Source organism: Haliotis rubra, unplaced genomic scaffold (genome assembly GCF_003918875.1).
Source record: "Haliotis rubra isolate DU_JTF1 unplaced genomic scaffold, ASM391887v1 Scf14, whole genome shotgun sequence".
Classification (NCBI taxonomy): Eukaryota; Metazoa; Mollusca; class Gastropoda; order Lepetellida; family Haliotidae; genus Haliotis; species Haliotis rubra.
In genome coordinates, this window is record NW_025765336.1 from 1070087 (window position 1) to 1095986 (window position 25900).

A 25900-nucleotide genomic window follows, 5' to 3' on the forward strand; every position below is an offset into this window, starting at 1 on the left:
ACATGAACATCAATACAATAGCCAGGTATATGTTGGTTCTTATACTTACTGAAATGCCAGAAGTGACACAGAAAGTTTACCACTGGTTTGACCTGTAAGAACTTTACCACTGAAATTTGTTGAAAATGTTGGATTCAAACCACAACCACAACATCCTGGCAACTTAAGGGAGATAAATCTGTAGGGCAGCTTGTGTTCCTGATACTACTGAGTCTCCTACACAGATACAGGTCATCTCCGACAGATTTCACGACCCCAGTAGACTGACTGTTACTCCAGTAGCTCCAGGTGTGTGATGCCTGTTTACTGTTGTAACTTTTCTTTTCTTGATGTAGACAACATTCAATTTAATTTTTAATAATTTTTACAATGCATACCTACAATTTACATCCTCCTTGTTGGTTGGTTGGTTTACTGTTTAACACTGGACTCAGCAATATTCCAGCTATATGTCAGTGGTCTGTTAATAACTGAGTCTAGACCAGCATGCTGTTCAGACTTGTTACCCATTGAACATGTCTGGGATATGGTTGGCTGGTGGCTGTTTTGTTGTTTTATGCCGCACTCAGCAGTATTTGCAGCTATAGGACGGTGGTTTGTGGATAATCAAGTCTGAACCAGACAATACAGTGACAATAGGATGAGCATCGATCTATGTAACTGAGAGTAACATGAGTCAACAAGGTCAGCGAGCCCGACCACCCGATCCCGTTAGTTGCTTCTTACGACTGACTGACTGACTGACTGAGTTTGGTTTTACGCCGCTTTTAGCAATATTCCAGCAACATAAGGGCGGGGGACACCACAAATGGGCTTCACACATTGTGCCCATGTGGGGATTCGAACCCGGGTCTTCAGCGTGACGAGCCAACGCTTTAACCACTAGGCTACCCCACCGCCCCGCTTCTTACGACAAGCATGGGTTACTGACGACCAATTCTAACCCAGATCTTCACTGGTATGATAATCAACAGAACATGTTATATGGCGGCGGTCTGTAAATAATCGAGTCTGGACCAGACAATCCAGTGATCAACAGCATGAGCATCGATCAACGCAGTTGGGATGCAATGACATGAGTCAACCCAGTCAGCGAGCCTGACCACCTGATCCCATTAGTCGCTTCTTACGACAAGCATGGGTTACTGAAGATCAGTTCTAACCCAGATCTTCACTGGTTCATCCTCCTTGTAAATATCAGATTAAACTGACATTGATTGAAGCAGCCTTAAATTATTTAGTTTGTTGATACCTTTAGACTTCACATTGTCAGCAAACCTTGTCTTTGTATTGTGGCCATATCTGTGAACTTCTCAACACCAGGGAGAGTTGTATGCTTCTAGTGTTTATCATATTCATAAACATCATCATAAATAATAAACGTTGTTTGACTCTAACATCAAAGATTATCCTCCATCCAAATCCCAAGCCATTCTAGAAAATTAGTAAACAAACACCCCTATAAAGACCAAAGACTTCCCTTCACATGACATTAAAGTATCATTCTCAAACAAACCCCTGTAAGCTGGGCAAGATCATCACTCACCTCAAGTAATTCATGCATCATTTACTCAGTGGGGTTTAAACAGAGCCACAGCATCCTATGATTGTTGTATTAGGTGAAGGGTTAGGGGTTGCCTAGCATTCGCAAGGTTTGATTCCCCATGTGGGTACAATGTGTGAAGCCCATTTTTTGTGTCCCCACCTGTGAATTTGCTGGAATATTGCTAAAAGCGGCGTAAAACTAAACTCACTCACTGTATGAGGTGACCTATGAGGTCATTAGATCCGATCTCTTACAACAAACAGGAGTTGAAGACCAATGGTAATGCCACCATTACTGGGAATTCCAATATAGAATGACAGAGTACCACACTACCATCCCGCTTTTAGCCAGCCTAAAACATTCTGGTACAAATAAGCATAGCAGGAACAGAAAAGTCTAAGGTTGTAACCTATTAAAGATAGTATTCTATCACACCAATGTTTTTACATGCTTTGCATTAAAACAAAAAGTAGCGTTGACATAAAAAAGCATAACTTAATATAACATCCATATCGTGGTATGTTATCAATGGATGTTTTCAAATAGATCCAATCAGGACCAAACTATTGTCTTTCATCTGGGACATTGGAAAGAGAATTGAACTTCGGTTTGGTGTAACACAAACAAAAACACTAAAAAACCACTAAATCCAAACAACCCTCAGTCAACTTGTCAGCTTGAAGACCACTTTACAAGAATATGTAAGTATAAATATATTAACACAGCATTTGGAACAAAATGGTTAAATAATTTATTACGAATGGTTTAGAAGCCAGCACTGCAATCACCGTACATTAGAGACTCACTCTAAACACTAAACTAAAAACTATATTTGCTGGACATTACAGAGATTGGCAAGTACAAGTTCAAGGACACATGCACACACAGTCAGTCGTGTATGTACCCTTATTTCTCTTCATGAGCATATCAAACCAAACAAGGGTATTATAATACTTGCAATTAAATCCAAATGCCTATTCACAATACATATATGACACCCTAGAAATTGTTTTCCTACACTACAAAACCCCTTATCACATATAGCATTTACACAACAGAGTTGCCTCCCTTGGCACTGGTCCCACTTGTGTTCATGGCAACAGCACTGCAAACATGGAATCTGATATGAATATATTCCGACAGACAACTAAACATGAGAGAACATATGGCGAAGAAAGCACTTAAGCATGTTTCTAGGAAATCACTGATGTATATTATGAGACATTAATTTGGCATGTATCATCTGATTTGTGAGATGAAATTCATTTACAGTATTGAGGCTTGAACACAAACATATACTTACATACACATACATTCATGTCTTGATAAATTCACTACATTGTAACTTCATCAATGTGACATGATTAATTTGGTTATGTCAATTCTTGTTTAAAAACTTCATTTGTAACTCCCATTTAATGATACCCTCGTACTGAGAGAAAAATATCTTGATGCAGGGAACACATCTTGCTATAATTATTGCTAATAACAGATCACGTGACACTCATGACAACCACAGGTAAATGGAGACAACCTGGACAATCAGTGTTTCGCATATGGTCTACTGTACATATATATTGAATAATAAGTCAGGTTTTCACACACAGGTGTACAAGTACAAGAAAGAAATGGGTCACCTTTTCACACAAAGGTCTACTGTACAATTACAAGAAAACCTTAGGTTTTCACACACAGATCTACTGTACAGATATATAAGGACACACTAGATAGGTTTTCACATGCATCTACTGTACAGATATAAAGACATACTAGTTAGGTTTTCACACCTGTCCACTGTACAGGTACAAGGTTACACTAGTTCAGTTTTCACAGTTTTCACACCTGTCCACTGTACAGGTACAAGGTTACAATAGTTCGGTTTTCACACCTGTCCACTGTACAGGTACAAGGTTACAATAGTTCGGTTTTCACACCTGTCCACTGTACAGGTACAAGGACACAGTAGTCAGGTTTTCACACACATGTCTATTGTACGAATATAAGGTCACACTAGCTAGGTTTTCACACGTCTACTGTTCAGATATGAAGACAAACAAGTCACTTTTTCAGACACAGGTCTACTGTTCGGGCATAAGGTTACACTTGTTAGGTTTTCACACATGTCTACTTTACAGATATAAGGTTACACTAGTCAATTTTTACACAAGTGTCTACTGTACGTACTGTAAACGTATTATATTTCGCGCAGGTTTTATTTTCGCCGCTTTTCGGCATAAAACATTTTAGCGAAAATTTATACACCAGCGAATAAACCTGTCATTCATTCAGTCTAGCCAAGCTCAGCCCTGAGTTGTTACCATAACACATCAAGTTTGAAGACAGAAATCTACGGGAATCTTAAAATGACGACTGATAGTAGCATGAAGAATCATACTTAACTGTCGCTGTAATGGATTTCCCAAAACATAATTAAATAATGAGCCAAATCCCATCGCCGAATTAGCGAAAACAGCAATGTGTGTTGTGGCTGCACAGATAGGGATTTCCTGTGAGTAAGCAATAAACGCCGCCTGACAGGTTAAGCCACTCTGTTTTCACTGCTATAAGTGGCGGCCAAAGAGACAGCTGGCAGTTTTGGCAATTACTGATTGAGCGAATAATTGACCGCGCGATGTAGTCTAAACTGTCAATTTCGCGAAAATTGCTCCACGTGAAAATAAGTACGCTTTACAGTATATAAAGACAAGTAATTTTTTGAGTTTTACAGATACAGGACTACTCTACAGGTACAAGGAATCAGGGCAACATGAAAACAAGAAGGTCGACATGCTAATATACATAAAACTTTATCCATAATTGTATATTTCCACTTTTGGTTGGCTGTTTCAAATTGTATGATTAGAGCGAGTGAGTTTAGTTACACCGCACTCAGCAATATTCCAGCTATATGGCGCCGGTCTGTAAATAATCGAGTCTGGACCAGACGATCCAGTTATCAACAGCATGAGCATCAATCTACGAAATTGGGATATGATGACGTGTGTCAACCAAGTCCCCAAGCCTAACCACCTGATCCCGTTAGTCGACACTAACGACAAGCAAGGGTTACTGAAGATCACTTCTAACCCGGACCTAATGGGTCTCACTAATTTTGCTTTGCTTGATATCCTACAACATCACATGTGAATAGGGGAAATATCAGTCTATCGGTATGACAAACTGCTACAACACTACACCATATAACAGTGTATCAGGGGTGGAAATAACTTTAAAATTGCTAGTGTACTCCGGTACAGTGGCACATGTAAAATCACTTGCCCTGATAATTTTTCCACTATACTGACTGTTTTCTTGTTGATTTTATAAATAAACAACATAATTAACATTGGAATATCAACTGGACACCGGTACAATGTGATATACAAATTTGCTTGCCTGACAGAAAAGAACACTGGACCCGGGCGTCGGGCAATGGGTTATTTCCACCCCTGTGTATTAGAGTAAATATACTAGGTGAACTACCACTCCATGATGTATACTGCTCAAAAGAAGTAAAGGACCACCTAATTTATATACAATCTGTCCTGACAGACATATATTGAAAACCACTTGTCATGACAGAATAACCATTGTGTGGTACTAGGGTCAGTGGGGTAGCCTAATGGTTAAAGCGTTCGCTCATCATGCTGAAGACCGGGTTCGATTCCCCACATGGGTACAATGAGAGAAGCCCATTTCTGATGTCCCCTGCTGTCATATTGCCAAAAGCGCGGTAAAACTCAACTCACTCACTCCACATTTTTTGAGTGGTATATTTTACTTAGGGTCAGCACTTGTATCAACCAGGTGACCCAATAATTTCTAAATTTAAGTATCCGACCTAATACTATACATTGTACTCCACAACAGATATCTCTTCTATACGCACACAATGATGTATCGTGATATTTATTTCTACAAATATGGTATACAAGTATTTCATACACAATAACACACTTCACTTACTCTACCTGAACTACCTCGCCTAACAATAACAAAGACGCTAATAAGATGGAACACATGATTACATTGCTATATCACGTATGGCACTTAACCTTCACTGCCATCTTATGAAGTACCGTAGATATCATTATGTCACCTGCATTATAGTCATAGACAATAAGTAAACACTTTATAAAAAGTAAATATATAAATCATAATTTAAACTTCAACAAAAAAGAGGCGTGGCACTGGGATATGAATGAGCATGAAGATCTGACCAGCCAGGCAATACTGACAGTTGTAAACAAAGGGAGGCAACACAAACACAACTACATAGGGAAGAAACACTAGCTCTGCACAATTGGAAAAAAAATCAAAATTTGTTGAAGAAATTGAGCAATCTTTTACAGACATGTATCAGAAACATTAAATCGCATTCTACTTGCTCGTTTGTGGGGGCGTTGTGGTAGCCGAGTAAAGCGTTCGCCTATCACGCTGAAGACCCTGGTTCAATTCCCCACATGGGTACAATGTATGAAGCCCATTTCTGGTGTCCCCCGCCGTGATATTGTTGCAATATTGCTAAAAGTCAAGTTGCGTAAAACTAAACACACACTATCATTTGTGTTGGGCAAGTGATGTTGTTTGAAACATGCTTCTGGTCACCTTGCAGTAAATGGGTACCTGGAAGGATGAAAAGGTAACGTGACTGACAACAATTCCAGTTCCTCACATTAGGTTTGGTTAAAGGGAGTGAAGAACTGCAAACTGAGTGCACACTGATCCTTTGGCCAGGGAAATATACTGAGGGAAACAAATAAGGGAACACATGAAAGCACAAGTGTTCCTTTATTCTTTTCCAGGTTTCTTCGCAAGCTTTCTATGGAACTGTGGGTGAGAATCTGAGATTATATAGAGGAATGCTGTGATGAAGTGGTGTTCCCTTATTTGTTTCCCTCAGTATAAAATGCAGACTTTTGACCATAGATTGTATATGGAGTTCTGTGCTTCTCAAGCAGAATATAACTGTTATTATAGTTATTTTTTATGAAAGGAGGGTAACTGATAAGATCACCTGTAAATGGTATCCCAGTAATATAAAATGTAAGCTTGTGTGAAAGGAGAGAAGCAAGTTTTGGACATATCACATTTTTTTCAAAATCCAGGAGCAAAGTTTGGTGCTGAGAAACCAGGAACCATACAGGTGACTCAGGGATTAAAACCAATCACATGATTCCAGTACATGTAGGGCTGGAACTACAGAGCTGCTACCACTGAACCAAGAAAAAACAAACAAGTCACCATTAATAACGGAAGGGCTACATGCTCTGACGAAAGTTGCTCAATTTTCTAAACAAATTCTTGAAATACAACATCAGCATTCTCAATTCTGCAGTTCTAAAGGATTTCCATTATACCAGAAAATGTCCCACTACCTGACTGCCTATGTATTCTACAGAGACTTGCATAGCTGTGAAGTGTAACGTCCATATGTCTCGCGGTCTGTGTGGTGTGTCTACTGGTGTATCAATCACAAGGTCAAACATTCATTACTATTCACTAACTGGTACACATAACAAAGATAACATTAACAAAACACTGACATCACTGTTGAAAGAACGATGTCATCAGACAATGAATGATGACATCACAATGAATGATGACATCACAATGAATGATGACATCACAATGAATGATGACATCACAATGAATGATGACATCACAATGAATGATGACATCACAGTGAATGATAACATCACAGTGAATGATGACATCACAGTGAATGATGACATCACAGGCAGGACATCCTCCCACAGAAAATTGAGAAATGAAATCACCAGTATTCAGTCAGACATTAAGAAACTTAATTCATCATAAATAGAAAATATTTACTACAGGGCTAAATAGTATGAACAAAAAACTGAAACATATACTTCTATACTTCACCCTAAGAAGAAAAACATTTTGCCACCTGACCATATCTATTCTAATTTAATCCACTGGATTAAAAACTGTAAATGGGTTTGAAAATATTTTCTTGACTGGCCATTCAGATTAAAATAGTTTTCAATGTATGAAATAACAAGGAAATATCTGATTTAACTAAGCATCATGTTGACAATCCCTATGAAGAAAACCAACATAGTCCAACAAGTCAGGCCTCCCATACACAGCACCTATATTGATTGTACAGGAAATGCCAATTAGGCCTGACTCAAGACGGCATGAAACAAATTGTAAAGGTACACGTAATTATTAGTTGATCCTCTTTCTGAGAAGATAACTTATTGTCTCAATGCTGATATTGTATATCTGCACAGGCAACTGTTCCGTAAAGCTATCTAACAATGAATGGGAAAAGCTGTTTGTTGTAAAATGATAGAAATATGCCAGTTGATCTTCACAAATTGTTCAGCGACGGCAGATGAATCAGTGTCTTTGATGTAATGTTAGGACTGCTTATCAATATAGATGATATAGATTGATCATTGTCAACTGAATATTGATCAGTTATCTATATAGATGATATAGATTGATCATTGTCAACTGAATATTGATCAGTTATCTATATAGATGATATAGATTGATTATTGTCAACTGAATATTGATCAGCTATCTATATAGATGATATAGATTGATCATTTTCAACTGAATATTGATCAGTCATCAATAGAGATCATAGAGATTGATAAGTGTTGACTGAATATTGATCAGTTATCAATATAGATCATAGAGACTGATAATCGTTGACTGAATATTGATCAGTTATCAATTAATATCAAGAGTAGTAACTCTAAGCAAAAATGACAATAATATTTGAAAGAAATTATATTTCACATCACTGATGATGATCACATACTTATGTTTGGATTAGTAACAAAACACCATCTTGAACCTGATTTGGAAGCAGCCCGTGAATAGAGACCTAACTTTGTGAATTGTCTAAGTAAATTAAAACTATATTTCATCACAATAGTTTATGTATGATATTATGGATGATACAATATGTATATCATTAATCTATATAATATTTCAGATTATCAATCCGTTTAGCTACACCTCGATGATGTACCACACTGTGCAAATCTTGTCACTCCATATTCTGATATTCATATCTGATATTCATAAGTCATCATATCCTTCCCCCTGTCATCATAGAACACCAGCTGCTGCCTTCAGACTGTATCCATCCCCCACAAACACAGAAAAATATAACTTCCTAGCAAGTCAACAATACTTTGGCTTTCAGACTGAAAATGACAAGATTCTATCAGCTCCTTTCATAAATGGAAAACAAATTTATTCTGCACTCTCCACTCAAATTCATTAGAGAAAGCAAAGTTAAGTCAAGCGGAGCACTTCAGTTACCAGGCTGCAATTATCAGTAGAATGGCCTTATATTAGTTACACACTGTTGTTGCTCTATCAGTAATGAATGAACATGTGGCAACATTACAAAAACCTTTGTTTTCCTGTTTCATGAAAATCAAAACCCATTCATTTCATATCGAGAACAAAATATATCACAAAAGATTTGGTTATTTTGTTAACCTGTTCCACTTTTCTTCACCTTCACCAACTGACATGACAGACGTCAGACAGCAGCAGATAGCTGAGTGATGTTATCAACAATCTCTCACTCACCTATTTGAGGAACAGGTAAAAGGATGAAATGATATCTTTCGAAGGAAATCTGATTGATAATCTTGAAAACTAATAATTGTCCTGAAGTAATGACTTCTTTATATTCTGAACTGTTTGGAGGTCACGTCTGAGTTTAGATATCAGCGATTAAAATTTCAACTCCGATGAACAGATTCTGGATAAAACTTTCACTTGGACACTCGCCTGATTTAACAATACATGTTATGTATTGTGATATGTAGCTACCGATATGATACAATATTTTATGTATCATGATACGCAGCTAATGATATGATACAGGATTGTATTTCTTGTAATACAAAGCCATCATGATGTACATACATGACACTTGTACAGTATAGTATGTATCATGATACATAAGTACCAAAATGATACACTAGTGTAAATATTAGAAGATCGGGGCTAATCCAGAACTGCTCAGAGACTGATATTTGGTCTCAAGTCTGCAGCAAATGACTGTGCTAATTTAAATCTATGATTTTGCAATTCCTCATAACTTAAGACAAATAAAGAATTTAGAAACTACAATTTTGAATGATTTATCCAATTTTGTTTGAAAATTCCACTTAGTTTGCAATGTTAGACACATTCCTGGCCGAAGGTCTTAATAAAAAATCCAATGTGACTGCCACGTTAATTCTTCAAGATTCCACTGCACTCCTTTCTCCAGATGGTCCTGTATCATATGAAAAGCCTCATGGTAAACATCACACAATATTGCCATGTCCTATCTTACAACTTCACGTGTAAGATCAACATGAACATAATCAAACACGGAGTAATCCAAGTTTGACACAGACTGTCACAAATTCAATCGTCATCTACTCGTCTTTCACACAAGATACACAAAACTATGATGCTGTTGTGTGGCTTCGATGTCGTTTTTCGGAGGCCATGAGATCATCCTGTAGCAGTTTGAGAGTGGCGAACAGCGAGTCCCGCTCGGTGGTCATGTTGACAATCTCCTCTTCCAACTGTGCCACCTTCTGCTGTAACTGCAAGTTCTCCATCTCATATCTATTCGTTGACTCATCTTCCTTGCTGAGATCATATTCGGATAATTTCTGTTTTAAAGTTTCATTTTCACTGGTGAGTTTTTCCATGAACTCCATCCCTGCTCTCAACTGGGTGAGATGTTTTTCTGTTGTCTTCTGCTGCGCTTGGTACTCCTGGATCTGACGACGGAGTTCCATGTTGTCCATCTGCACCTGCCGGAACTGTTCCAGATGTAACACAGGTGTGGACATTTCCTCCGATTCTTTCCCTGGTGATGTATCTGATGTGTGAGATGGAGAGTTGCCTCCCTTCAGTGCTGCTATGGGCTGAAGTGACTGCATTCCAAGGGGAGCTGACTCTATTGACCCTCCTGAAACACGTTTGGACATGAATCATTCAAATTCCTTCTGACTTGAACCATTAGACAACAAGCCAAATCAACAACATTGGTGAGGTTTTCGAGCCCTTTGGACAGGAATTATTCCCAAATAAGACAAGTGAGGTATCACCACTTTCGACATGAATCTTTCAAATATCAAACGTTCCTCACACCACTTTTAAGAATATAGATAACAGCAAGTCATTTCAAAACAGAGATAGCACAGCACAGTGATACATGATAATGTTATCAAGGAAACCTGGTCGTCTGCTGTCAACAAGAAGAATACTTGGGAGGGAGTTTTCTTAAAGGGCAAAACAAACTGGTATCTTATAGCACCTATGGCGGCCTGTAAATAATCAAGTCTGGACAGACAATCCAGTGACTGACATCGTAAGCATCAATCTATGACACTGGGGGACCACACTGGGGGGACCATACACTGGGGGGACAATACACTGGGGGACCACACTGGGGACCATACACTGGGGACCATACACTGGGGACCATACACTACACTGGGGGGGGGACCATACACTGGGGGACCATACACTGGGGACCACACTGGGATAAGATGACATGCATCAACAAAGTCTGAGTCAGACCATCTGATTCCATTATTCACCTCTTGTGACAAGTATGGGTTGCTAAATAAGACCAATTCTAGCCCAGACCTTCATGGGTTGATTCATCCTGACACTCACGCTAACACCATATTAGCATCTCAACAGACAGAGTAAAATTATCAGCTCTTAGGGCAGTTGATGACCAAAATTCAAAATTTGATTGTACTTTATCTTAAGCTGCCTTCCACAAGTAATTATGATGATAAAACATGGTTAACTTGGGGTCAGTATACTGTGTTTAACTATTAATCGGACTAGTCTAGAAACGTAGACACACATGCACACAAGTTTATTGCTATAATATCAGTTTACCAGTCCTACCTACCTTCACATATGAGTGAATATGGTTTTATGCTGCTACTAGCAATATTCAGACAATATCAAGATGGGAACACCAGAAAAGGGTTTCATACATTGTACCTATGTGGAAATCAAACCACTGTCTTCGGAGTGACAAGCAAATACTTTAACCACTAGTCTACCCCACCTTCACATAAGGGAAGGTCGGGTAGTCCAAGACTTACAGTATTCAATCAAAATGCCAAAGCCATAGGTTTGATTCCCAAATGGGGTTCAAGATGAGAAGTTTTTCTTACGTCCAACTGGTATTGGTGGAATATTGCTAAAATTATATTCAATCACATGAACCAAGCATCATTACTGGAACCCTAATGACCCCTAAATAATGGCGCCTGTCACTTTAGTAATATTCAAGCAATTACAAGTTGAGGACAACACAAATGCACTTCACACATTGTACCCATGTGGGGAATCAAACCCCAGTCTTTGGCGTGACAAGCGAACACTTTAACCACTTGGCTACCCTACTGACCAATCATCATTACTGAAATCCCCAAATAATGGCGCCAGTCACCTGATAAGTGGAAGACGCCATCTGATCCCCTCCTGATGGTCAGCTTGTGTATCTGCAGGTCGATGGGCATGGCTCCGGGTGACACAGGGTTGCTGGATGGCCGGTCCTCCTGGAGGAGAACTCACACATGACACACATACAACAGGGATACACACCAGGGATAGTCAGAGACACCAGCCTGATATTCTCTCCCCAGACTGACTGAGTTTTAGAGCTGCTTTTAGCAATATTCCATTCACTCTCATGTGAGGATTTCCCAGAACTGACTGACTGTATAACTCACACTGAACTGTGGACCCCTGAGGAGATGAGGATAGTGTTTTTCTTCTGTAAGCCACAACAAATTGTTTTTCCCAGAGTACCAGAAGCTCACCTCATAAGGTAACAAATAAAATGGATTAAGGACGTACCAAAACAGCTGTCTTGATATCTATTACTACTTGGAAGAAACGGACTTCTGGATGTTCTCAGAATGATACAGTTATTCCAATGCTGCAAAACCTATTTTACTTCTTATCTATGTTCTGTATGTCTAGTGGAGGTCTTGAGGGACAAGTCAAACATTGACACTCATTAATATATTTTATAGAAGCATACAGTCCGTTTGAGTCAGAAACGGACCGATGAATTGCAAATTTTATCATTGTACAAAATTGCCACATAAATATAAATAGTACACATGTTTATCATTTACTAATACCCAACAGCTTTCTTCTAGATGCTTTATTGGCATTTTAGAAGATGATATTTGATGAACATAGAGATTTTTTCTGGGTTACATCTTCTTTTTATTCTCGAGTACAACGTTTCAGGGCCGTCCCTTTCTCTGCACTCCTCCCTCGTAACAAATAGTGAACTGTGTCAAAATTTTAATGATAGTTTCTTAAAGAACTTTTTTTGGTGGAGTCCGGAAAATTTTCAAATAGAAGAAAGCTGTTTGGTATTAGTAAATGATAAACATGTGTACTATTTACATTTATGTGGCAATTTTGTACAATGATAAAATTTGCAATTAATCGGTCCGTTTCTGACTCAAACGGACTGTAATTAACAGTAAGATTTAAAAAGTAATCCCGAAAAAGAAACACACCAAACCAACTAATGAAGAATAATCTGGACAAAATGACATTGTTTCCAGAAGATTCATATTTCATGTAACACAAGTTTACATATTGCCACACCCCTGACATTCGGCTAGGTAAAAAAGTTGGGTTTGTTTGAGCCTGGACTCAACAATATTCCAGCTATGTTGCGGCGGTCAGTAAATAACTGAGTCTGGACCAGACAATCCAGTGATCAAGGGTCATGAGTTTCTAGAGACTTTTCTATCTCAGCAAGTGCACCTACCTCCAGGATGAGGAGGAGGTTGTGGACGTCCACCACCATCGGTATCGGCTCCGACAGCTTCTCCTCCTCGACGAACTCTGACAGTGACATCAGACTGGACATTTTGAAACTGAGGCTGGAGTCATGGCTCCTCACAGTGAGGAGAGCAGAGTTTGGAGTTGTTGTTGTGTCAGCGCGATACTGCACGGTGTACGGAAACGTCTTTGGGTGACTTGGTGACAGGGTGTTGTCTTGAAAGAATCCTGCAGTAAAGTTATGTTCTTGCTAGTTATCTTAATATCATTCTACAGATGTTAAAGAAAGCTGTATGTACGAACCATGGAAAACTGTAAGAAAAGAATCAAGGAAAGCTACAGCATAAACCAAGGAAAGCTACTGCATGAACCAAGGAAAGCTAATGGATGAACCAAGGAAAGCTACAGGTTGAACCAAGGAAAGCTACAGTATAAACCAAGGAAAGCTATCGTATGAACCAAGGAAGCTAGCATCGTATGAACCAAGGAAAGCTATCGTATGAACCAAGGAAAGCTACAGTATGAACCAAGGAAAGCTACAGTATGAACCAAGGAAAGCTACAGTATGAACCAAGGAAAGCTACAGTATGAACCAAGGAAAGCTACAGCATGAACCAAGGAAAGCTACAGCATGAACCAAGGAAAGCTACAGCATGAACCAAGGAAAGCTACAGCATGAACCAAGGAAAGCTACAGTATGAACCAAGGAAAGCTACTGTATGAACCAAGGAAAGCTACAGCATGAACCAAAGGAAAGCTACAGGTTTGAGTATGAACCAAGGGAAGCTACAGTATGAACCAAGGAAAGCTACTAGGATGAACCAAGGAAAGCTACAGTATGAACCAAGGAAAGCTACAGCATGAACCAAGGAAAGCTACAGGTTGAACCAAGGAAAGCTACAGCATGAACCAAGGAAAGCTACAGCATGAACCAAGGAAAGCTACTGCATGAACCAAGGAAAGCTAAGTATGGAAAGCTACTGTATGAACCAAGGAAAGCTACAGCATGAACCAAGGAAAGCAACAGGATGAACCAAGGAAAGCTACAGGTTCAACCAAGTAAAGCTGCCACATGAACCAAGGAAAGCTATCGTATGAACCAAGGAAAGCTACAGCATGAACCAAGGAAAGCTACAGGATGAACCAAGGAAAGCTACAGCATGAACCAAGGAAAGCTACCGTTTGAGCCTAAGGAAAGCTACTGTATGAACCAAGGAAAGCTACTGCATGAACCAAGGAAAGCTACCACATGAACCAAGGGAAGCTACAGGATGAACCAAGGAAAGCTACAGCATGAACCAAGGAAAGCTACCGTTTGAACCTAGGAAAGCTACTGTATGAACCAAGGAAAGCTACTGCATAAACCAAGGAAAGCTACTGCATGAACCAAGGAAAGCTACAGCATAAACCAAGGAAAGCTACAGCATAAACCAAGGAAAGCTACAGGATAAACCAAGGAAAGCTACTACATGAACCAAGGAAAGCTACAGCATAAACCAAGGAAGGCTACAGTATAAAGCAAGGAAAGCTACAGGATGAACCACTGAAAGCTACAGTATGAACCACGGAAAGCTACAGCATAAACCAAGGAAAGCAACAGGATGAACCAAGGAAAGCTACTGCATGAACCAAGGAAAGCTACAGCATGAACCAAGGAAAGCTACAGCATGAACCATGGAAAGCTACAGTATGAACCAAGGAAAGCTACAGAATGAAGCTAGGAAAGCCAAAGTAAGAGTCAATGAAGGTTACTGCTATGGGACAAAGAACATTACATGTTTAATGAAAACTCAGCTAAATCTAATTCACAAGAGGTTACAACCGGCAAGGCTTGAATTGGGCTTCAAAAAGTTCAAAAAGTACTGATAGAGTCAAACTGATCTACACCAAGCAAGAGAGGAGATACCTTACAATATGATGAGTAAGAATGAAACATACATTAACTTGGATGTTTAAATATGATTTCTGACAAGTAAAACATTGGTGGGCCATGAACAGTGAAGTGTTAGCTTCTGGTCAGGATAAAGTGAGTTATGTTAAGCAAGTGTTAAAGATAAATGTGACCAATAAGCATTAAGGTGACTTATGACTATTGGACCAGTAATACCAGGGTTAATTCCTGACTGTAAAGAAATCCTGACTACAATTAGGTGACGTGAGCTACAAAAACTAAGGCCAATAGTGAGCTTCGACCATCAATAACCAACAGATAAAGTGAGCTACAAGCATCAAGAGACTGCTCCCATCATTACCCACCTTTCTGACTGGAGAACTTGGCGTGGAAGTCCTCTGCGCTGATGTTGCCTGGTTGGCAGGTGAGGAGTTTGGACACCTGTGCTGCCACGGTCATCCCCTTGTCACTGCTGGTCATCAACACCTCTGTCGTGTCCAGTTTAAACAGCACTATCGATATCTGTTTGTAAAATTAAACAGAAATTTAGAAATATAACTTAAAGTAAGAATTGAACAAAGTTCCAAGTAATTAAACTGATGGTTGGAAAGATTCAAAATTTTGAGTATGCAGATTCAAATACCAAAGAAGATCTCAAGATCCTAAGAAAAACTCCAGGATTATATGCTGCAAATAAAATACTGATCCTGCACATAGCTTTTAATGACACTTAAATCGAGCTCCTTGTTGCTACAACCGTATCCAGAAGATGTACTCACAATCTCCTTTCCCCGCGTTGATGAGCTTTCTGCGTAGACACTGGAGGTGTCATCAGCCATGTCGCTGTAGGTGTCAGTAGTGGACGCCGTATCTGAAGGCGGATCGTGACAAAATGCCGGCACCTCTGAATCCTCAAATGTCAGATGCTCAAACTCGTCATCAGACGACATGTCCGTTTTTATTGACATTGTTTCAAGGTCATCTGACACTGACAACATGTCGTCATCCGTCTTCAGCTTCAGTTTGTCCGTGAAACTCGAAAAAGCAGATGAAACTGAAGAAAGTGCCTTCTTCATCTGTGGCTGTGCCTTCGTGTACCGCACTCCAGTGCTGCGGCGGCTGTCCATGCTGATGCCAGAATCCATGCCGTAGGAGCGAGAGGAGACAGTGGAGTCCTCGTCGTCGTTGGTGGTGCCGGAGATAGTGAGGGCGGAGATGGCTGTCCGCTGCAGAGGTGGGGGTTGGGGTTGCCGGAGGAAGACTTCCTCTCGAAGTCAGAGGTACTTTCAGAGTGGCTGAGCATCCCGTTGGAGTGGGACTGGATGGTGGAGTCACTCATGGACTTGGTGATCATCATGTTGGGACTGCTCGGGACGTCACTCGGCAGGTTCATGTCAGACTCTGGAATGTCAAACACATATAGACAGGATGAACACTCAACTTCAGCTTGATTAACCCTTTCAACACCGCAGGCCGCTTAAGAGGCCACAATGTTATGAGTCCCCAGACACCGGAGGCCGCTTAAGCGGCCAGGCAGTAGTCACGTCAAAATGAGACATAATTTCAGGAACCTACCTGACTTATGATTCATATATTATATCTATGACATTTCACAATGTCTGAAAACACTTATTAAATTTCAATTTATCATATATTATCAGCAGAATTAAAATTATAAACTATTTTTCGCAATGTTATTGAAAACAACGATTCTCGGACACATGCTTTGACAGCGGGTCCACAATAAAGTTGTCAAAGAGCAAAGTAACGATGTTTCGAGGAATTCAGTAAATAAATTGAATAAACTAATGAATAAAATCAACAATAGCATTCATAAAAATTGTCAAAAGTACATATAAAATTACTATTTCCATCTTTTTGTGCGATCATGTAATGTAAGTCAAGTCACTGACAACTGACATCTCGGCTCTCGCCGCCTCAATCTTCCGCATTTCGGACCACGATGTTTAATGCGAAAATATATACATGAAGCATTTTTGTCACAGGTCATAACCTAGCACGATACGTCCAATAAGTTCCATAATTTACGTATATGCAGCGATTTCTTGCTTAATATGTTCAAAATAGCGTTATTTTACCTAAAACTTTCGTCTAAATCTGGAGGTTTTTAAGTTTCACGAGGGCGGTATCCATTGCTGTAATATGATTGGCTGCCTCATGTCACGTGTCTGATTTTGACCAATCACGACCCTTAAAGCAGACTGGAGCGAAAAAGCGTCATTAGAAACCAATTTTTATCCAATAAAATCGCTTCTTACAACTGTGAAAATACTCCCGGCAAGGGTTCAGTGATGTTGTTGAGGTTCAGAGCTTTCGAACGATACCCGACATCAAACGATTCGCCTCCCATGTTTTTCATCTGAAGCTTCGAAAACGGAGGTATTTTCCGTTGTTATGTCAGGTTACCGAGCGGAAAGCCACAGATATCGGGAAATAGGCGACCATACATATTATTTAAGAAATCTTTTTATAATAGTTTTCTGATTACGTAAAAATGAAAATATAAAAGAAAAAGGCACGGACATGTTATGACATGTCACAAATTGAAAATAATCGCCATAGTTTTTGCTTCCTTCGTGGTTTATCTGGAGGTTATAAATGTAAGCTGGCATTTTCATTCAAAAATAATTTTATTTAAGTTGTAGTTGTATTATTTGAATAATATTATAAAAATAAACGTCATATTAATCAACAGTAGGATTAGATCTTTTAAATGGTGTATGGGATGTAGTAGCAATAACGTTTTACAAGCTTATAATTTCCTTCATAAACATAGGCTTCATCTGTGACCTCAGAGTCTCTGGGAACTCGGTGTCATGGCACTAAATGCCTCTGGTTGACTGGTGTTGAAAGAGTTAATAACTACAGGTGAGAAACTCAGCAAAAGTGTGTTCAAGCACAGACTGTTGATTTCTTTCATGCTCTTCAGGAACTATATACTAATCAAGCATCATTCCCAATTCACATTTCAGAAGAAAACATTACAATTCTTTTTTAAATATTGAAACCTAAAGTGGACAGTCCATCTGAAAGTCAAAGGTCCAATGAAATTATCTTCAGGCCTGAAGCATATCCATAGAATCCCCTGGTTACACATTTCTGACATCAAGATTATCATTTAACGATTTTGACTTCTTATCATGTTAAACAATTAGAATAATAGTTTCTGAAAACCCTAATTTCAGGCCTTTTCATTCAGTGCTGTTGCAAGTGAAAAACATACAAAAGTTGAAATTAATCAAATCATTCGATTGAATATGTCTGACAATTCTCAGAACGATTTCTCAAAGTTATGCTAAGTTATTAAATAATGCATATGCTGGAGACCAAAGAGGGCCACCACCCTAACCTCATCATACAGAAATACAAAACTACCTGTAAATTCAATGCGAGGGTAGTCTGCATTAGCAAACTCTTTACTGGCCGGCATGGTGAGATGAGACAGCTTGTCCAAGGGGGAGACGGGGCTGGAGAAGTCGTCCGGGAAACACCGCTGGTTGATCAGACAAGGACATACTGCAGCAAACTCAATCTGGGGCAACACAAGGGGGACACACATGCTCATAGAGTCCTTGGATCCCAGGCTCGACAGGTCAGAATTTATCTGGGTTTGGAATTTGGAAAAAGACTCATTGAGTCGCATCAGGAGAACATACTGAAGGTGATTCAGCTGAATTCGTAGCTTGCCTCCGACAGATGCCACAACATGGCAGTCCGAATATTGCACATCTTCTTTTAAGTTATTGGCATTCACTGCTGGTTTCTCTTTGTCATTATCACAGATAGATCCATCCTTGGCTGTCTCCCCTTCATCACCTTTAGCATGACCTTCATCATCAGAATCACAGCTGTAGTATTGTTTCAGAAGAAGCCTCTGAGGACGTTTATCTCGATCTCCTTCATCAGACTTTACCTCATTCACACCTTTGTGACCAGGATTGCTGGATTTGAAATCTTTAAAGGAGTCTTTGGCACAGTTGGATTTCTCAAGACTGTGTGGTTGACATATCCACAGAGCCAGAGGGAATGCTTCAACAAAAGGTTGTGGCCGACTTTTGGAACTGAGGGACAAGAGGAACTCCAGCCACACCTGATCAATGAGGACACACCACATATCACATCCTGCGTCCCGTTTCAGAGTGTTGGTAGACAACTCATGGCCTGGAACAGATCCAGCGAGGAACTCGTGGCTTGTGAATTCCGACAGCTTCTGTTTCACACCCTTATCAAAGTATTGATTGTCTCTGCTATCAGCGTGGGCACGGAAATGAGGTGGGATGGCAGTTGTGGAATCGTCCCGAGGGAACCCTTCAGACCGAAGGAGCTGCTCCTTCTCATATACGTCCAGAATCTTAGCCAGGTCAGATCTCTCTGCCTTCAACTCAACACGGGTATTAGTGGCACATATCTTTGACATCTGGAGTTGGAGGTACTCGGGGCGCTCTGACTGACCTTCACCTCGGAACTCATTCGGGATGATGACCTGCAAAAGAAGGTGATGCATTGATGGAGTCAGTCTTGGTTGGAACTGGGTGGACTTTCAGCAGATTTCTCATACTCTGTATTACTCTCGGGAACTAAGCTTCCGCCTGGACAATTGGCTAGACATCTGTGGGTGTGTAGTGTTTCAGAATGAGATACTAAAACTATGTTGGCAATTATATATTGACATTAATGTCTTTGATGGTTATGAATATTAACAAGACAGAGATGCATACAGGAGAGTATCTTTAGATAAACTGACTTCAGTAAAATCACTGTCAAGTCAGTCACATTTATACTGTATAGACTGTCTGAGTTCCATCTAGATACTTTGAGAACTACAGTAAGGATTTACCCACAGAACAACAAGGATTTGCTTCATGTCAGCAGTTGGATTGATGGCTACACAACAGAACCATGACACTTGATGACATCATTATTTCAGCCTTGTTTGTTCTATGCTTCTTTTCTTTCGCTGACCAATATGTTACAAATTACAACCCTTTGACAGAGTGAGTATGGTTTTTCACCGCTTTCAGCAATATTCCAGCAATATCACGACGGGTGATATCAGAAATGGTCTTCACACATTGTACCCATGCGGGGAATCTAACATGGGTCTTCGGGGTGACGAGATAATGATGTAACCATTAGGCTACCCTACCGCCCCCTTTGACAGAGTGCAATTATAACTGCAAGGCTGAAACAAATCCATTACTTACCCTGGGCATGACAGCCTCCACCTTGATATCTACATGTTCTTTTCGGGCAGACGTCTTATTGTCCAGTTCCTGTAAGGAGCAATACACTTGACAAGAGAAAGAGTGCATGATTCTGCCATGTTTTGCAACACTGCAGTTATACCACTGACTGACTGAGTTTGGTTTTACGCCGCTTTTAGCAATATTCCAGCAACATCACGGCGGGGGACACCAGAGATGGGCTTCACACATTGTACCTATGTGGGGATTCGAACCCGGGTCTGCGGCGTGACGAGCCAACGCTTTAACCACTAGGCTACCCCACCGCCCCTGCAGTTATACCAGCCTAAACAAAATAGACATTGTTAAAGAAGAGCTAGCACATCAAATGCTATGTAAAACCTACTGTAAGTGAAAGCAAAAAAATTTGTAAATACAAAACGTATCTAATTCATTCATTATACCCTGACTGGTTTAACACAACTAAAAAACCCAGGTTTTTGAATGGTAGATACATAAATGTTTGTTTTTGATTTCTGTTCAGGCTCTTGTAAACTGGCATTCATTGACTCCCGTCTTTGTTCTGGAAAAAGGACAAAGATGCCCGATCCTTTACAGGAAGATGACCATGTAAAGATAGGATCAATGCATCTTCTGATGATCAATATTATTCCCTTACCAGATTCTGTGAGAGGCTGAGCATGAAGTAGTTTGTCCACAGCAGTGTTAGAAAGTCCACTGTGAGCCGCACTGGGTTCAGCAAAACATACAAGTTGGCATGTGGAACTGGAACAGAAGAAGAATACATTCACATAAACTGCCAAACATCCAACCCTGTTCCACTTCACTATTCTGGAAACATCAAATCATTACCCTTTGCCCCTTAAATAATATAGGTTGAGTGAGTGAGTGAGTGAGTGAGTGAGTGAGTGAGTGAGTGAGTGAGTGAGTCAGCGCGCGTGAGTGAGTGAGTGAGGAGTGAGTCCAAGTGAGTGAGTGAGTGAGCGAAATCGCAAGTGAGTGAGTGAGTGAGTGCGTGCGTGCGCGCGAAATCCAAGTGAGTGAGTGAGTGAGTGAGTGAGTGCTGCTTAAGGTTTCATCAGCAATTTCTCAGCCATCTGTGTAGAAATCAGAATGATACTGCTCCCAGTGCAATCTGGACAAACACATCCCGACATTGCTGAATCAATGTTACATTGTAATGCCCCCTAAGCACATACAGATCATTGGGTTGAAAATTCTTTCGAAATACTTCTGGTTCTGCACTTCTCACGAATAATAGAAACCAGCCGGTCAGAAATGGAATTTGTCTGGTTTTACTCATTTCATTTCAGAAATTCGAATTTTGTCAAAATCAAGAAAAATAAAAGAATCATTGTTCAACGAATGTTTCAATCCGGAGAACTGTTTCTGTATAACGCATCCATCCAAAGCTATGCGTGGCTGAGGGAGGTGTGCAATATACATATTTATTTATTTTTTTCCTCAGTAAAGACAGCACTATAAATGCCACAAATACCGTTCTACAGTCCGTTTGATTTCATTTTGAGACCGATGAATTGCTCACTAACACAAAATCTAATAATTACAACAAAACCAAATTTTGCACGGTCACATGAAATCGACAGACCAACTCTGATGATTTGTCTCATAATTTAATACCCGAATAAAAAACTTATTTTACAAAAGATCATTATTTTGTTGTCAGTTTTTGCAATTTTTTATGAGGGGGAACTTGCTGGTAGAACAGCCAGGTGTTCGAGTTGCACGTGTGAAATTGAAATTTCACTATAAACGCTTGTTGATTATCTGACTGTTCCACCAGCAAGTGGTCCCCCTGCATAAAGAAATAGTGCAATGTAAGGCGTAGTTTTCTGTGGATTTGTTTGTTTGTTAAATTCTTGTGATTTGCTTCCCATAATAAAACTATTGCCAGCCAATTTCTGGCACCACTTTTGTCCAGGTTCATACAGTCCCTTAATTATGACAAGTTGATGTATTGATAGCCAAATCCAGATGTTTAAACATGGCTGATGGTGTTCCTGGCCGATAAGCAGCAGGTCAATACTTCAGCCAGGTCAATACCTAATTAATGGACACAACAACAGCAGCAGCCTTGTTTGCTTGTAACTCCCAGTTCCCAATACATAAATCAAAATAGCAGTTGTGAAGAAACAGAATACAAGTGTAATTCTTTCAGAAAGTTGTCCTGAATCAGGTCCTTACACCACTGAAATGAACCAATTGGCAACCGGACAGTAACACTGGTGTCAACATTGACTCAAGTCTTGGATTTAACCCTCACACATCATGACCAAGTTTGACATAACATTTGAAAACCAACTTCCCGGAATTAAGTGTTATTTTAGTTGTCATTTGTGACAAGAAGTGGAAAACACATTGACATTCCTCACACGGCAATGTCTGAGATAGATATTCAAGCCTCCATCAAACCCTGAATACCCTGGATACTGAGATTCTTGTTCAATATTAGTCTTCTGAAGAATACGGTCACATCAAAGAAATTCTACCGCACAGTTTGTATTTCTAGGTCAAGCAGATCCAGATAAAACAACATAAAAGAATTGTGAACCATCAATAAATCTGATTCATCTTCATCATGATAATGGTTCTCAACAAGTCTTCAATGAAAAAGTTTCTTTCTGGTTAAGGTGTGTACATAAAGGAAAGATTCATCAGAGACTCCGTGGAGCAGAAATACATTCCTGGGGCAATTAAAACAAAGGACGAGTAAAACCAGGAGAAAGAGTTTCGTTGACGTCAGTGAAAGCACTCTTGATGGTACTTAATCACCGCCAGGCAAGACTTTCAGTTCAAGAAACATCTACTGACAGGACCACAGGTGAGATTATTTGTTTAATGTGGACATTGAAACCAAAATGTATTTTTATCATTATTACACTGTTTTGGTGTTATTGTTTGTATTTGTGCAAAAATGTGTCTGAAAATTTTGACATTTAAATCTTGTATTTTTATCTTTACAAGATTGAGTGGGTGAGTGAATATCATCAGTTTTATTCCACTTTTAGCAATATTCCAGCAATATCATTGTGGGGAACACCAGAAATGGGCTTCACACATTGTACCCCTGCGGGGAATCTAACAGCATGACGAGCAGACGTTTTAACAACTAGACAATTTATTTTCCTGAAGGCAACGTATGATGTTATAACAGGTTGGTGCAGTCATTCTATGACTGTTTGTTGCACAGGTACTAAAAAATCCTTGAAGTTTTTGTAATTAAAATCTTCATCGCATTTCATCTCAAATGAAGATGTTACCTGGGTCAACTCTAGCCTGGCCATGAAATCATCTAAACATTTCAAACCCTTCCACACATTTCATTCCAGAAACAAGATGGCCTCCACCATGAACTCAAACCCAACAAATTGTAATATATATATAAATCATTTAAACATTTCAATTAAACCCTTACTTCAATTCCCTTCCAGAAACAAGATGGCCACCACGGTGAACTCAACCCTGACACAAGACACCCTGTCCACTGGTCTACGAGTGACACACTCTGTCTGTTCCCTCACTATTGCTGTCAGTGGGGCGATTGGAAACAGTTTCACTATCTACAAACTGACACAGAAGCAGAAGAAGCAGTTGACGTGTAACCTTTATCTTCTCAACCTCTGCATCAACAACTTCCTCAGCTCCACCATCCTGCTACCCATCCTCGCTGTCAACTCCTTTTTCAACGGATGGATATACGGGAACACATTTTGTAAGGTCTTTGCCTATCTCATGTACACCAACGTCTGTGCCGAGATTAATGCCCTGATCCTTCTGACTCTGAACCGGTACGTGAAGGTCGTGCACCCAGTGACATACATAACAATCTACGACAGCCATCTACACAATGCAGTGATCATAACTTTCAGCTGGACATTCTATTCCTTGCTTCTTATCCTCCCATTGTCTGAAATATGGGGACAGTTTGGTTATGACTTGGACAAAAAATACTGTGCCATTATCCGAAACGACAACTTCATCTTGTTCATGTGTGGAACTGTTCTGGTGACATCTGTTCCTATCTTATTCTGGAGTTACGTTTCAATATTTTACACCTACAAGAAATCCAAACAGAAGGTAGCTAACTTCAAGGAAGAGCCAGATGTCAAGTCCAAGGTGCAGACGCCAACAACTGCCACATTCTCCTCACAGGAAGTGAGGTTGTTGCGGATGATTGTGTTAATCCTTGGTTGTTTCATGCTGACCTACATGCCATATATGGTCATGACTGTTGCTGACCCTGCCATGACCGTCGCAGGGAGATGGGTCCACACAATCGTTATCTACCTGTCCTGGCTGCATGTCGCACTGAATCCTTGCATATATAATCTGAGGAACCCAAGAAGACCTAAAACGTAGCCTTCATTGTGGTTGGTGAATTTAGTTTCATGCCATTTTGTTTGTTGTCTAATGCGATTCAATATTCCAGCTATAGCACAGCAGGTGGGACATTTAGTATGTTATTTCAGCAATGTCACAGTGTGTCAGGTAAATGTGAAAGAAAACACTGAGTCCAGAAAACACCTACCATATATTACCATTACGATAAGCTGATCTCATAGATAAACCCCTAACTTGACCCTTAAAATCAGTATCAAAATGGTATGTTTCGTAGAAAAGCCGACCCCAAACCTTCGCTCACCTTTTTGTTGTGATCAGTCATCGGAAATAGTGTCAACAAATCCATATTGAATTATGCAAGTTTATACTTCGATATTTATAACTTCGGAGTCCATATAATTCACAGCAATCACTATCATATTGCATCTACTCACGCCTTGAAATGAGGTGTAGTTAACAGAAAATGGATATGTATACAGATTTTGTTTCGCTTAGGGTCATATTTCTTGTAACTGGACGATCACTTGTCAACAAAATTTCGAGGTGGAAATTGAGAGACTTCTTTGAGTGGCATTTTAGAAGTTGGGAAGTACAATATAGAACAAACTTTATGGATAACAACTTCTTTTTATTCGTGAGTGCGACGTTTCGATACAGATTCTTGTACCGTTGTCAAGCATAATGCAATAGCATTTATTCGTGAGTGCGACGTTTACAGATACAGATTCTTGTACCGCTTATAAGAATCTGTATCAAACGTCACTCACGAATAAAAAGAAGTTGTTATCCATAAAGTTTGTTCTATATTGGAAATTGAGAGATTGCGCGAAACGTCATCGTGACAGGTCAAAGTGTTCCATGCATAAAAATTATCCGGCAATACACCAAAGTGCTGTTGCATGATTTATGATTATAAATATTTTACATTTATAGAGCATGCCTCCATTCCAAGCTCCCAGGAGCAGTAGCATTGTCCTGACGGACTTGTAATAAGAGCAAATACAGATCTTGGTAACCCTGATACAACTGTGG

The 25900-nt window shown here is 39.7% G+C and overlaps 1 protein-coding gene and 1 long non-coding RNA gene across 2 annotated transcripts in view; both read right to left on the minus strand.

The window, feature by feature from the left end:
* Positions 1–2282: 2282 nt before the first annotated feature.
* LOC124268698 lies at positions 2283–3646 on the minus strand. Its single transcript, XR_006896331.1, has 2 exons — positions 3529–3646; positions 2283–3480 (listed from the first exon to the last, which is right to left on the minus strand). It is a non-coding gene; the product is annotated as an uncharacterized LOC124268698 (long non-coding RNA).
* Positions 3647–5421: 1775 nt separating this feature from the next.
* Positions 5422–25900, minus strand: part of LOC124268697 (UHRF1-binding protein 1-like) — a 133891-nt gene continuing 113412 nt past the window's right edge. Inside the window, 10 exon segments of the mRNA XM_046703688.1 lie at positions 5422–7984; positions 8088–10520; positions 12030–12138; positions 13377–13618; positions 15647–15803; positions 16061–16380; positions 16383–16682; positions 18678–19785; positions 20507–20575; positions 21165–21271. Of these exon segments, the coding sequence (XP_046559644.1) occupies positions 10006–10520; positions 12030–12138; positions 13377–13618; positions 15647–15803; positions 16061–16380; positions 16383–16682; positions 18678–19785; positions 20507–20575; positions 21165–21271 (2927 nt within the window). The 3' untranslated portion in view covers positions 5422–7984; positions 8088–10005.